Source organism: Acinonyx jubatus, chromosome A3, assembly GCF_027475565.1.
Source record: "Acinonyx jubatus isolate Ajub_Pintada_27869175 chromosome A3, VMU_Ajub_asm_v1.0, whole genome shotgun sequence".
NCBI classification, from domain to species: domain Eukaryota; kingdom Metazoa; phylum Chordata; class Mammalia; order Carnivora; family Felidae; genus Acinonyx; species Acinonyx jubatus.
Window position 1 is genome coordinate 15,270,080 of NC_069388.1, and position 14,952 is coordinate 15,285,031.

Sequence of the window (14,952 nt, forward strand, 5' to 3'; positions counted from 1 at the left end):
TACTTTTCACCACCTGTATACTTCTGACCAGAATCCAAACACAGATAATAAGCCTCGGCCCCAAAACAGAAAAAAGAAAACCTTTCCCTTCGTAAACAGAGGCTGGATTATAAATACACAGACCTGAGACACCGAAAGCAGAGGGGGCTGCCTGGGACCCACGGCCCCAGAACTGCTGGCTCCAGTCCCGATGAACCAGCCAACCAGCCGCAGCTTCCCTGCACTGACCTACCCCTCTCTCGCCTCAGGGCCTCTGTGTATGCTGCTCCCTCTGCTGGAACACCTCCACCCACCCTTTTCACAGCCCAGATTAAATAAAATACTCCTCCACTCTGTTTCGACAAGCCCCTGGGTTACCTCTACTTTAGAAATTATTTCATACACTGAATTGTAATTAATGGTCCATCTCCCACACTAAACCATGATTTCCTTTGGGGCAAGGACTGTTTCTTCATTTCCTGCTGTGTCCTCAGCACCCAGCTGAGGACCTGGGATCCAGCACGGAAGAAAAATTCACTGAATGAATTAATCATGAAGCAGAGGGTCTAGAGCAGGAGTTAGAGAACTTCTGCTGTCTGTAAAGAACCAGAGAGCAAACATTTCAGGCTTTGGGGGCCAGATAGCCTCTGTCACAACTGCTTACTCCGCCTCTATAGTGCAAAGCAGTCACAGACAATATGTAAACGAATGGACATGGCCATGTTCCAATAAAACTTTATTGCCAAAACCAGGTGGTAGGCTGGATTTGGCCCATGAACCATAGTTTGCTGCTCCCTGGTTTAAAGGAAGGACCTTTAAACTTTAAAAAGGAAAGGGGGGAAAAAAGATGATGAAAAGATTATAAAGCCTTAATGCTTTAAACCTATGCAAAGTTCATGGGGTGCCTGACTGGCTCAGTCAGTGGAGCATCCGACTCTTGATCTCAGCGTCATGAGTTCGAGTGCCACACTGGATGTAGAGATTTTTAAGAATAAAATCTTTAGGGGTGCCTGGGTGGCTCAGTCAGTGGGCGACCAACTCCAGCTCAGATCACGATGTCACGGGTTGTGAGTTTGAGCCGCGTTGGGCTCTGTGCTGACAGCTCAGAGCGTGGTGCCTGCGTCGGATTCTGCGTCTCCCTCCCTCTCGGCCCCTTCCCTGCTTGTGCGTGTGCTCTCTCTCTCTCTCTCTCTCTCAAAAACAAATAAATATATTTTTTAAAATAAATAAATAAAATAAAACCTTTAAAAAATTAACTAATTAGAAAACAAATAAATAAACCTGTGCAAAGTGCAGGCTAAAAAGTGCATACAGAATTCAATTAGTACTGTTTGTACTCGCAAATTCCTTTCCTCCGTGAGCTGGTCTGTGATGCACAGAGTAAGGGAAGGGAAACAAGTGAGAGGAGGGGAGAGGACAGCACTCCGAGATGAGAGCAGAAAATGTGTGTCAGGCCTCAGTCACAGGCAAAAAAGTATGAGCAGGATAAGAAGTGAAGCAGAGGTGGGTTTCAACTAGAAGGAATTTGACAGGACTTTCACAGGTGTACAGCCATCCTGACTAAGTATTGACTGAGCATCGGTAAACCTGGGTTAAATGCACAGAAAATAGAAAATACACTGAAGCTATGTTAAATAGCTCAGAATCTCATTACACTTTGATTATGCATCAAAACAATATGTGTGCTTGCCTCCACGGATCAAGGAAAAAGGAGCAAATGACAACATTCGATGAGAAAAGGGCCATTCAGCCTCCTCGTTGCTGTTTTCTTGCCTCTGACACCGCAGGCCAGCTGTCTCCTTCCCCTTCCCCCACTCCCGCACCACCAGAAAGTGACTCGAGCTGAGCCCATGTGGACCAGGAGAGCCCATTTTCTCTGGAATGTGTAGGGTACGTCCAAGAAGGGAGTATATTTAACCAGAGCCTTACTTTTCATAGTCCCTTCCTCTTCCTCATCCTCTGCGTTGATCACCATGGTGCCCAGCTGTGACGGCAACGTGTCCCCATGCTCGATCATAGTGCTGGCTCCATCGGTCACTGTGCTGGCCACGCGGACGGTGCCCATCTCATCACCTGCTGCTCGAACCATCGTGCCAGAGTCCATCTCATCCTCTTCCTGGAGGAGGACAAAACCTCAAATTGGGCTAACTGGATCAAAAGACTGAATCCTTCGAATTACTATTACTCATCTCAACGCAAGCATTTCTGGATTCGATGCCAACTGGGGTTCTAGACCCACACCTTGTAGAGCAGAGAGCATTCTTATTTAACCAAAGAGAAACTTAAAGTCAGCCACGCGAGACAGCATATCGAACCAGGAGGGCCCTCATGGGGCGCCTGGGTGGCTCAGTTGGCTAAGCATCTGGCTTCGGCTCAGGTCATGACCTCATAGTTCATGAGTTCGAGCCCCACGTGGGGCTCTGTGCTGACAGCTCAGAGCCTGGAGCCTGCTTGGGATTCTGTCTCTCTGCCCCTCTCCCGACTCACACTCTGTCTCTGCTTCTCTTTCTCAAACATAAGCATTTAAAAAAATTTTTTAAATTTAAAAAAAAAGGAGGACCCTCTTCCCTCACCCCTTCCTCCCTCCTTCTTAAGGGTTTTACAACGTAACCTAAGGAGCTGGGGTGCACACCCTTGGAATCTCAGGCTTGGGAGGGAGTCTCTGAGGATAAAATCTGCATATTTAGTATAGATCTTTGATTCTCCAAAAGGGCACAAAAGACCAAGTCTCCGACCTAAGCATTCCCTTTCCCGAATAAAAAGTCAAATTCAGTAAATGCTGTGGGGGCAAAAGAGTAAAATTTGAAAATGTCTTAGGAAGCACCGCGAGAAGAACAAGCACAGACAGAGCAAGTCCTTCGCAGGGTCAGGCCAGGGCACAATCAGCCAAGCGGCGTCTCCAGCTCCAGGCTGATCTGGTATCTCCTACTCGTCCCACTGGACCCGGCAATTGCGAAATAACACGCATGAATGCCCGAGGCCCACGGCATGCCTGCCACTCACTGAATTGTCCTCATCGTCCTGGTCCACCTCCCGCTGCTGGGCTTCCTGGCGTTTCAGCTTCACATCCATGGCCTCGTTAATTAAGTCCCGCAGTATCGACACTCCTTTGGCACTCTTGACAAACGGGTGCTGAAAGCACAAAAAGAGACAGTTTATACGGCACCCGTGCCCAAACGGTGCCTGGCACCCCGTAGGCACTCGATCACATTTGCTGAATCGATGAATCTAATCTTTCTCTTTATGGTAACATAACAGCCGTGAAATCACACTCACTTTATAACTGTGACCAGGGTTTCAGGCTTTGCTGTCTTTTTCAGCCTGGCTACAAAGTCTCCTCTCTCTCTGCCAAACCTAGATATTTTCAGTGGGGTGGTACTGCCCCCTAGAGGAAGTTTTATAAACGTGTCGGGAGCTTGTAGTTGGTGTTTGAACACCAATGGCACATGAGGGGAAGGAGGGACACCAGCAATCCTTCAAAGCGGGGACCAGTCCTGCACAGCAACAAACTGGCACATTCTGCATGTCTTTCAAACGTCTTAGAGTATATATGCACTTTAGTAAATAATACTGACAAATTTTTTTCAAGAGATAAGCAAAAAAGTCCAGAGATGATGTTGGAGGGGGCTTAAATGTCATAAAGACATTGTTTAAATATTACTGGATAATTTACTCATCCTGCTTATTCTCTCTACACAATGCACTATATAGTATTTTCAACTACATATTTAGGTAAAAAGGGATTTTAGGGCAAAAGTGTGGTTACTGCAGAAAAACACTAAAACAGGTCACAAATACGGAACAGGTGTAGGCCCAAATACCAATCAGCACAGACACCTGAAACCCAGGGATATTGTGGAATTTCATTTATACAAGCTGCTTCAATTTTTTAGTGTTTATACTACCTTTTTTGTTATTTGTGTTTACAGAACATTAGGAAATGAGGCTATGAAAGTTACATGTGAAAATTCTCTTCGGGGGGTTGCCTGTTGTCTCCCCAACTCATTGTGACACTGTCCCCATCTTTCTCTTTATAACCCATTCTCTATTCCCCAGCACCCATCAGAGGAGATGGTCTGTAAGGTCTTTGTAAGAACTTTGTAAGTGCATCTCAGCCTGTGACGGGTTGCAAAAGAGATTTCTTTTCCATAAAACTTCATCAGTACCCCATCCCGGCAGGAAAGAACTTGCCAATGCTTAGAACTAAGGCCCAGCTGATTTGCAAGAATACCATATTTCCTTGTTCTCTCCAGTGGGAATATCTATAAGATCATTTCCCTCCTCTTAGCATATACAAATAAGCCTGGTTTGTTATTATTTAACATCACTTTTATGGTAGTGTCCACCCATTCATATTCCTGGAGTGCCTGAATGGAATGGTTACCATTCTTAAATCTAAGCTCACTTATGGTGCTAGATACAGGTATTCAACTGCTGCATTGTGTCTGCAAATTGAGTCAAACTGGAGCCTCTTTTTATACTGCCACACATTTTATGAATTATTACCTTTATATCTCTCCATTATATCGTACACCTTATACTAATCCTTTTTAAATTATGGGAATAAACACATTGTATTATCTACAAATTTCATTCCAGAAGAGTAGTGAGAGTACTAAAAATACACATATTCGTTATAAAGAGGGGGCACTGGGTCTGCCACGGCTGAAAACCACTGGCCCAGCCCAATAATAACCACAGACATTTGTCACCTCCACGTCATTCTACCTTTAACACATGTGAAACTTCGTTCAAAGTTACACATATCACTTAATCTTCACAAGGAAGGTGAGGTAGGTAGGAGGCAGGTAATTAGTCTCCACACATAGATAAGAAAACTAAAGCAACAGAGAGGGCTCGTCACTTGCCCATGGTCATAAAGCTAGTAAACAGGGAGCCAGGATTCAAACTTGGACAGTCTGACACCTGAATTCAACCTCCTCAGCACCGAGCAGACTGCCTGCAAACCCCACCCGTCCTGCAAGGCCCACACACCGAGGCGACCTGCTCCAGGGAAGCAGTTTCGGTACCTCCAGCCCAAAGTCACCTCCTCCTGTCATGAGCTACAAGAGGACCTACCATTAATCTCAGGTCCTTGTCAGAACTGGGTAGACTTGCAGGCACTTCAGTTTTGGAACTAAGAAGGCCCAGGTTTTAGTCTCGGCTCTGCTGTTCCCCAGCTGAGTGCCTCTAAACGAGCTAATCTCTTTAAGCTTCCATTCTTTCCCCAGAAAACTGAAATAATACCTTCCCCTCACAGGGGATGTGTGATGATTAAAGGGCACAACATGTGCAAAGCACTCAGCACAATGGCAGTGCTCACTCTCAGTTCCCATCTCTGACCCCACAGAGCCCACCATTTTCTGGTATTATTATCTTGTTCCATGATTTAACATTCTTTTCTACCCAGTTAGAGTCAAAGCTCCTTAGAAGGCAGGGAATGTCTTCTACTTCTTTACCATCTCCACGCAGGTGGGTTAGCAGCACCTTTTGACCAGCAGGAGAGTGGAACAGAGGGAGGCAGCATCTCAGGGAGCATCATACCTGTAGGAGTTGAGTGGCTGTGGCTCTCTGCTCAGGGCTCTTTACAAGACACTGCTTCACGAAATCCATGAAGTTATCAGACCACAGTTCTGGCTTTCGAAATGTAGGAGGGGGGTTGGTGGGAATCATGAAGATTGCCTAGGTTAAAAAAAAATTGTTTTTGGTAAAATAAAAGTGATGTACTAATTAAAATATGACTAGAGATACATTTAAACTTTGAAACATTTTCCTCTTCTCCATTGATAAGCCCAACCAAATCCCAGCTGAAGTCTAAGTGTCTCAAAGGAGGAAGTATGACAATTAGAGAAGTTAATATAGCTCTCTCTCCCTCTCCCTCTTTCATATGTATTCCTGTCTCCTCAACCTCCAATATCCAGCAAGCTTTTTGGAGTTTTGTTAACCACTGTATACTGCCTTTCAAAATAAAAACGCAAGACCTGAGAGCATTTTTACATTTTACAAACTGTTAAGTCTTTTAATAGCAGTACTAAGAAGAGGGAGAGCTGAGTTGGGACGTATGGTGAGAGGACTATGGAACCCCTGAGGAAGGCAGGATCAAGGCCTTTTTTGTTGTTGTTGTTAAGTTTTTAAATGTTTATTTTGAGAGAGAGAGAGACAGAGCACAAGTGGGAGAGGGGCAGAGAGAGGGGGAGACACAGAATCTGAAGCAGGCTCCAGGCTCCCAGCTGTCAGCACAGAGTCCAACGTGGGGCTCGAACTCACCAACTGTGAGATCACGACCTGAGCTGAAGTCGGACACTTAACCCACTGAGCCACCCAGGCGCCCCAGGCATGATCAAGGCCTCTTAACAGTGCTGTGATGAGGGGCCTGGCTGGGAATAGCCTGCAAACCCCTGAGGGTGTCACACTGATAGTTTCGGTGAAGACTGCACCGATGGGCCCTTACTACTCTAGAAGCCCATGGAAGCTGCAAAGGACAGAGCCTCTGATGAGGAGAGTCTGGGGATCTCCAAACCACAACTTACACATGTAAATACCTCTGAGGCTCAGGCAGGAAAAAGACAACAAATCAATCAGGCTGGGTGCTAGGGACATGACATCAAAAAAATAGTTTGCTTTCCTCTTAATATTACTATGAGAAAAACAGAGAAAACACTGTGATAAGGGACAAAGGATACTTGGTGACTAGGGAATCATGGAGACTGATAAAGTAGAAAGCCCATGCCCTGTATAAATGAGGGGACCACCACTCAGTTCCAGTTAATGTTATGTTAAAATGTGAGCAACTAAACTATTAAAAAATATACATTGCATTTCTGTGACCTACGTCCTGCCAGACAGCTATCAATACACAACCTCTGGTATGGAGGGGGTGGATCACACTTGAACTGATTAGTGACTTGAACTGATTAGTGGAGTCTAGACTGCCACTTATCAATTATATACAATTAATTCATTTACTGTTTGGTACCTAATTAAGTAAGCCATTTAACTTTCTAATGACGACCAGTAGCTAACCACCCTACTGGTTTTGTCCATTTCCTTACCCTCATTGGATGGATGTCAGCATATGGGGGCTTTCCCTCAGCCATTTCTATAGCTGTTATTCCCAATGACCAGATGTCTGCCACACAGTTGTATCCAATTTCTTGAATCACTTCTGGAGCCATCCAAAATGGTGTTCCTATCACTGTATTTCGTTTGGCCATCGTATCCTAAAACAGAAAAGAATAGAGATCAACACTAAGCATTAAAACTACTGAGAGAAAAAGAGACTTTTCCAACAAGAAATGTCTTGTACTTGGAATACATATAAAAACCATACTCAAGGCATGATTGGGCAAGTCACAAAAGAAATTCAAATGAGGTGGAAACATAAAAGATTCTCAATTATTAAAACACACACACAGGGGCGCCTGGGTGGCTTAGTTGGTTAAGCAACTGACCTCGGCTCAGGTCATGATCTGCGGTTCGTGAATTCGAGCCCTGCATCAGGCTCTGTGCTGACAGCTCAGAGCCTGGAGCCTGCTTTGAATACTGTGTCTCCCTCTCTCTGTGCCCCTCCCCTGTTCACACTCTGTCTCTCAAAAAATAAACGCTAAAAAAAAATTTTAAAACACACACACAGGTAACCAACCTGGCCCAGTTGGTTAAACGTTGACTCTTGATATCGGCTCAAGTCATGATCTCACAGTCCATGAGATCGAGCCCCACGTCATCCTCTGTGCTGACCGCGCAGAGCCTGTTTAGGATTCTTTCTCTCCCTTTCTCTCTGCCCCTCCCCACCTTGCACACGTGCTTGCTTTCTCTCTAAATAAATAAACTGTAAAACACACACACACACACACACACACACACAAACAAAAACACACACAAAAAACAATCAAGTACTAAAATAAGGTTGACAAACATTTAAAGAAATAATAACCAGTGCTGAAACAGCATAGAAAAACAACAGGCACTGAAATACAGTGTTACCAGGGTATAAATTGGTATAATGTTGTGTAAGCAATTTAGCAATATTTATGAAGTTAAATGTCCATATCCTTTGAGCCCAATCTTTTTCTAAAAATGTATCCTATGTGTAGGTACCCTAAGATACATGCACAAATGTTGGAGAAATATTTGTAATGGCGGGGGGGGGGGGGGGAATGGAAACAACTCAAAAGACCACCTAATTAAAAACAATAAATATCCATACAATTTATTAAAAAGGAGACACATATTTCCTGGTATGGAAAATACATTGTAAAGCTAGAAATTTAGATTGCAAAATTTTATGTAATATAGCCTTGTTTTTGTAAAAGAAAACTAATGATCACAACAATAAAACAGCAAACAATAATAAATACTGTTGCTATATGGATAGCAAATGAAAAATCTCAATACACACCAAACTATTAGCAACAGTTACATCTAGAAGGTGGAATCATGAAGGAAGGATGAAGAACGCTTACTTTCCATCCCATCTACTTTTGTAACACTCTGATGGTTTACATGAGCATACAGTCCATGTACAATCAAGAAATGAAAGAAAAATCGTGTGTTGTTTATGTACATATGTAATTTTTCTTTCCATGTACATATATTCTATAAAATATAATGTACACATAGAAAAAGTCTCAGTTTGGGACTTAAAGAAAAATATATGAATGTAGCACACATGGGCAAGTAACTACTTTCATACTTCCCCAGAATGGCCTGGCCTTAATGAAAGAGAACCTTTTTGGGATCCTGCATTTAGGAAGAGAAGGATTTTAAACAGAACTAAATGTGCATCAGGACTTCCCATCACCATCACTCATGTTCCTTCTGAAATGCCTGTGACCTCACTTAGGCTATGCCAGTGAGGAGCAAATGACAGCAGTATTGTTAAATCGATCACACTTTGTGAGTCCTATGCAAAAAAACTAGCACAGGAACTAACTTATTGCTTAGTCATTTCCTTTGGTTTGAAACCTAAATTTGCAGTTTTCAAATGGTGGTAGTCAAAGTTGTTTTCAAGGATTATATCCTTGAAATACTCATTATTTAGAAATAAGTATTTGGATATCTAGAAATTTTTTAAAAACTAAGAGTAATGAGTGGATACTAACCCAGCTTGATCTGTATTACAAAGTTACATTAATGCAGTAGCATAACAAGGGAAAGTATCAAGTCCAGAAACAGACTATGGCAACGTATGTGTATTTATGTGTGTGTACACACAGGCACACATACACACATATACATAAAGCTTGAGATATGATTAAAATGTCATTCCAAACTACCAACCAAAGGACTAAAAAAAGCAGTGGGAGTCTGGCTAGTCATTTCTAACGCTCTACACTTAATTTCCTAACTTATACTTTTCACCAAAGGAAGTTCAAACACGTTGAAAATTTAAATACAAAAACCAAAATCGGTCTGGCTCGGTACTAAAGTACTAAAAGAAAGTATAGATGGACAGTTCTAGAATGTTGAAGCAGAAAAGGACTCTTAAAGGATGGCATCAAAGACAGAAAGCATAACATAAAAGGGAGGTGGATTTCCCTATATAAAATTTGGAAACTTCAGTGCTTAAAGAAAAACCATAATCAAAGTAAAGAGGCAACTAGCAAACTACAAAAACATGTTTCAACATATATAACAAAGGAGTCACAATTTTAACAAATATTTTTTTTTAGTTTTGGTTTATCGTTTTTTGTTTTAAAGTTTATTTTGTTTTTTTTTTAATTTTTTTTTTTAACGTTTATTTATTTTTGAAACAGAGAGAGACAGAGCATGAACGGGGGGAGGGGCAGAGAGAGAGGGAGACACAGAACAAGAAGCAGGCTCCAGGCTCTGAGCCATCAGCCCAGAGCCTGACGCAGGGCTCGAACTCACGGACCGTGAGATCGTGACCTGAGCTGAAGTCGGACGCTTAACCGACTGAGCCACCCAGGCACCCCTAAAGTTTGTTTATTTTGAGAGACAGCATGAGCCGGAGAGGGACAGAGAGAGAGAGAGAGAGGGAGAGAGAGAATCCCAAGCAGGCTCTCAGCATGGAGTCTGGGTCGCTCATCAGTTAAGTGTCGGACTACAAGATTGAGCCCCGCATCCGGCCCTGTGCTGACAGTGCAGAGCCTGCTTGGGATTCTCTCTCTCTCCCTCTCTGCCTCTCTCTCACTTTCTCTCTCTCTCAAAATAAATAAATAAGCTTAAAAAAATTATTTTAAATAAATTTTTTAAAAAGAACTGAGCTGAGATTAAGAGTCAGATGCCCAACCAACGAGGTCACCCAGGTACCCCTAGCAAATGGATTTTTTTTCATGTTTATTTATTTATTTTGAGAGAGAGCATGAGCAGGGGAGAGGCCGAGAGAGAAGGAGAGAAAGACCCCAATCAGGCTCCACACCATCAGTGCACAGCCCAACACGGGACTTGATCCCATGAACTATGAGATCATGACCCGAACCAAACTCAAGTCAGATGCTTAACCAACTGAGCCACCGGGGCCCCCAACCAACAATTAAGATGAAGAGTTAACTTACAAAAGAAGAACTGTAAATGGCCAATTGTCAAATGTAAAAATAGTTTCAAAATGATTAAAAAGATACAATTTATTTCTCATTCAGTATTGGCAAATATGAAGGAAAATGGACATTTTTTAATTCATTCATTTTTAATTAACTTACTTACTTACTTACTTACTTATTTATTTATTTATTTATTTATTTATTTATTTATTTATTTATTTATTTTAAGTAGGCTCCATGCCTAATGTGGGGCTTGAACTCACGACCCTAAGATTAAGAGTTGCATGCTCTAGGGGCGCCCGACTTCAGCTCAGGTCGTGATCTCATGGTTCTGTGCTGACAGCTCAGAGCTTGGAGCCTGCTTTGGATTCTGTGTCTCCCTCTCTCTCTGCCCCTCCCCTGCTGGTACTCTGTCTCTCTCTCTCTCTCAAAAATAAATAAACATTAAAAAAAAAAAAAAAAAAAAAGAGTTGCATGCTCCACAGACCGAGCCAGCCAGGAGGCCCGAAAATGGACACATTTATATACTACAGTTGGAAGAATAAATTGTTCCCTAGAAGGACTTTATGTGTTAACAACAAAATCTTTTGAAAGACCCAGAAATCACAATATGGAATAAGTTTCTGATTTTGCTTTTCAAACATCAAAGAAATTTCTGTGCCATTGCAATACCTATTAAACTCCCTAACATAATTCAGGCAGATTTAAAAACAAAAAACAAAACAAGACAAAAAAACCAGAAAACTCTACCTAATACCAGCTCTAAACAAACAAGCAAAAAATATTTTTTCTGCCGCCCAAGAAAATTGTTTCATGTATAATGTTGTTGCTGCCAATTTTAGTACATATCTGTCCAGAACTGTTTCTGTTTTTCTATATATACTTTATATACACTTAGGTATTTTTCAAAATCAGGTAATGCTACATTTCCTGTTTTGAAACCATGGTTTTTTCATTGCCATACACCGGTGACGTAGGAGGAGAATCAAAAGGCTGTATCCTGGAACCAAACGAAGACAGTGTTTTCAGTAAAATAACTGCCAAATGCTTCCTGGTTGACATGATGCTATGTCTTATTCAAGGAAAGCAGTTTGGATTGAATTTTTCTTCCTTTTGTAAGTATGATGATGATCAGAATTCAAACTTCTACTCTTATCATTTCTTGTTTTAGCTTTTATTTTTATCAAAGTTAAAATCCAGGACCTGAACCCCAGGAAAGGATCTGAAGTAACATACTAGCTCTTTTGTAATTTTATTGGCACCTTTTATAAACTTTTTATGAATACAATGAAATTAAGTATTATATTTAAAAAATACCTAGGGGTGCCTGGGTGGCTCAGCCGGTTGAGTATCCAACTTTGGCTCAGGTCATGATCTCACAGCTCGTGAGTTTGAGCCCCACGTCAGGCTCTGTGCCGACAGCTCAGAACCTGGAGCCTGCTTTGGACTCTGTCTCCCTCTCTCTCTGCTCCTCCCCCACTCGCACTCTCTCTCTCTCAAAATAAATAAACATTAAAAAAAATTTTTTTTTTAAATACCTAAATAACAGGAATTCCTTCTCAGGACACAGCTGAAAGTTACCAAGACAAGTAACATTTCTACTTACTGTAAGTTGACCCGCTACCCCAAAATCTGCAAGTTTTGCATGTCCTTCTGTATTCAGCAAAATATTTCCTGCCTTGATATCTCGGTGTATTTTTCTCATAAAATGAAGGTATTCCAGTCCCTTTAGTGTTGACTGTAATATTGTAGCTATTTCATCTTCTGTTAACTGGGGGGGGGGGGGAAGAATGAAAGGTTAAAATGCCATCAGTTTACATCAAGGGGAAAAATTAGATCGAAGCTCCCATCCTAGAATATAAGATCTTACTCAACCTGTCACAGCATTGGACAGCTTGTACCATCTCTCCACTAACCACTTCTAAAGTGGTATTTCCTGTCCCATCTCTCCCCAGACATCAGATTCACATATCTGCCTACACAGCATCTCCAACTGAATACCGAACAAGCCTCATACACATAACAGCCAAAATCAAATTCTTTATTTATTCCTACCGCCCCCCAGGCCTCTCCATACCACCCACCCAAACTGCTCTATTCCTCCTAGTCTTCTCTCAGTAAAAGACAGTTTCAATTGCTCTGGACAAAAACCTTGAGGTCGTCCCTGGCTCCTTCCTATCTTCAAAATATATCCAAACATATCCTCTTGTCATCACCCTGGTCCAAGTCACCCGCAAGTCCTGACTGAATTATTCTAATAATTTCCTCAATGGTCTCATTGCTGGTCCTAACTGGTCTCACTGCTTCCGCCCTTGACCCTCAACAACATATTTTCCACATGGCAGCGTGCCATATGAACCTTTTAAAATGCAAGCCAGATCTGCTCAGAACCCTCCAATGGCTTCCTAAGTCACTCAAAATTAAAGCCAGTCCTCACCAGTCTTCCATGATCTGGTTCCCAGCTACCTTCCTCCTCTACTTACTTTCTACCTTGCTCATTCTGTTTCAGCCACGTACCCTTCCTTGCTATTCTTCAAACACTCAAAGCAAACTTCAACTTCTGGGACTATTCATCTGATGTTCTCTCTGCCTACCATGCTCTTCATCCAGGAAGTCAGAAAGGCCTTCCCCAGCTCCCTCCATTCCTAGGTCATTCTCTACCCCTTTATCCTACCTTACCGGTAAATACAGCATTATCCCCAACTGTCGTATTACACGTTATGTGTATACCTACTATGTGATGTATTTCCTATTAGGAATGTAAACTCCATTTTAAAATGTCTTTGATTTGTTTACTATTATAACCTTAGTACCAAGAAAGGCACGTGACACATAGCAGGTCCTGAAAAAGTATTTGCTGAATGATGACGAATAAATGAAAGCAAGAATGCTGATCGACACAGAAGATCGGCCCAGTCCCATGCTGATGTTGTGCAGATCCAGTGCTAAACAAACTCAATCCATCAACAAACTCTCAGTGTCCATTTTAACAACTCAAACAAGAAGACAGTAGGCTACATGGTGCAACAAACACGGGACTGGGGATTAGGAAGACCTAGTTTTTCCCCATGGCTCTACATTTTAACTGTGTGACTTAAGCAAGTTCTGGAACCTCCCTCGGTCCCAGTTTCTCAGTCTATAAAACAGGACTATTGCCTTTCTTCAAGAATGTCAGGAAAATCAAATGATATAAGGCATGGAAGAATGCACATGGCTTAATAACTACTATGCTATCAATCAATCAACAAATAGTTAATAAGCATCAATTGAGAGCCAGACGCTGCTTGGGGCACCTGGGTGGCTCAGTGGGTTAGGTTTCCGACTTCAGTTCAGGTCATGATCTCACAGTTCATGGGTTCAAGCCCCGCATCTGGTTCTCTACTATCAGCACGGGGTCCGCTTCAGATTTTCTGTTCCCGTCCCCACTCTGCCCCTCTCCCACTTACACACACTCTCTTTCTCAAAAATAAATAAACATTGAAAAAAAAAAAAAAACAGAGCCAGACACTGCTAATAAAATTAAAAAAGGCTAACCATTATTAAGCATTTACTCTATGGCAGGCACTGTTTTTGTAATCTCATTAAATCCTTACAAGAATCACGTGAAATAGGTACTATCATCATCATCACCATCACCATTTTATAGATAAAGACGCTGAAGCACAAACAAGTCATTTGTTTCAAAGGTCACAAAGCTAACAAGAGACAGAGCTCTCTCACTGCAGCCCAAGCAAACACTATTGGCAAAGGCTGCAAACTAGAGTTTAGGTACCTCCCGTAGCTGAAGAGAACAAAGTTCCTGTGACCTGTTTACTGATCACTTATTCTAATGAATTGAGCTAATCAGGTAAGGGAGCAATATAATGTGAGCCACAAATAAAAATTTTAATTTTCTCATAGCCACATTTAAAAAAAAAAGCAAAATTAATTTTTTTAAGTTTGTTTTTTTAGTCATCTCTAACACCTAACATGGGGCTTGAACTCATGACTCCAAGATGAAGAGTCACTCTTCACTCCAACTGGGCCAACCAGGCACCCCCAAATTAACTATGATAATATATTTTACTTAACCATATTTATCCAAAACATTATCATTTCAACATATAATCAATATATAAACAATGTAAATTTTTTTACATTCTTCCTTTTTGTAATAATTCTTCCAAATCTGGTATTTTATACTTACAACACTTCTCAATTCAGACTAGCCACATTTAAAATTCTCAGTGACCACATGTAGGTAGTGACTATCATGCTGGACAAGACAGAGTTAAAACATTTTACAAAATAACATGCTATAATTAAAGATCAGCACTTAATAGCTAAAAATTACATAAACACAATAAATTAATATTAAAACATCAAATTCACCATCAAATTAGTTTTGGATTTTTTCAAAATACCTGAAACAAAGTAACTTAATGCTGCATATAAGAAAGCTTGGAATCCAATTTTTAATTCAATAAATTAT

At 41.5% G+C, this 14,952-nt stretch overlaps 1 protein-coding gene across 4 annotated transcripts in view; it reads right to left on the reverse strand.

The window, feature by feature from the left end:
* The window catches only part of STK4 (serine/threonine kinase 4), a 91,776-nt gene that overhangs the window by 59,026 nt on the left and 17,798 nt on the right, over positions 1–14,952 (reverse strand). For all 4 annotated transcript variants that reach the window (XM_027070186.2, XM_053199902.1, XM_053199901.1 and 1 more), the window contains 5 exons: positions 12,088–12,252; positions 7,032–7,199; positions 5,524–5,661; positions 2,983–3,111; positions 1,909–2,095 (listed from right to left, as the gene is read on the reverse strand). In XM_027070186.2, coding sequence (XP_026925987.1) covers positions 1,909–2,095; positions 2,983–3,111; positions 5,524–5,661; positions 7,032–7,199; positions 12,088–12,252 — 787 coding nt within the window. The remainder of the gene's footprint in view (positions 1–1,908; positions 2,096–2,982; positions 3,112–5,523; positions 5,662–7,031; positions 7,200–12,087; positions 12,253–14,952) is intronic.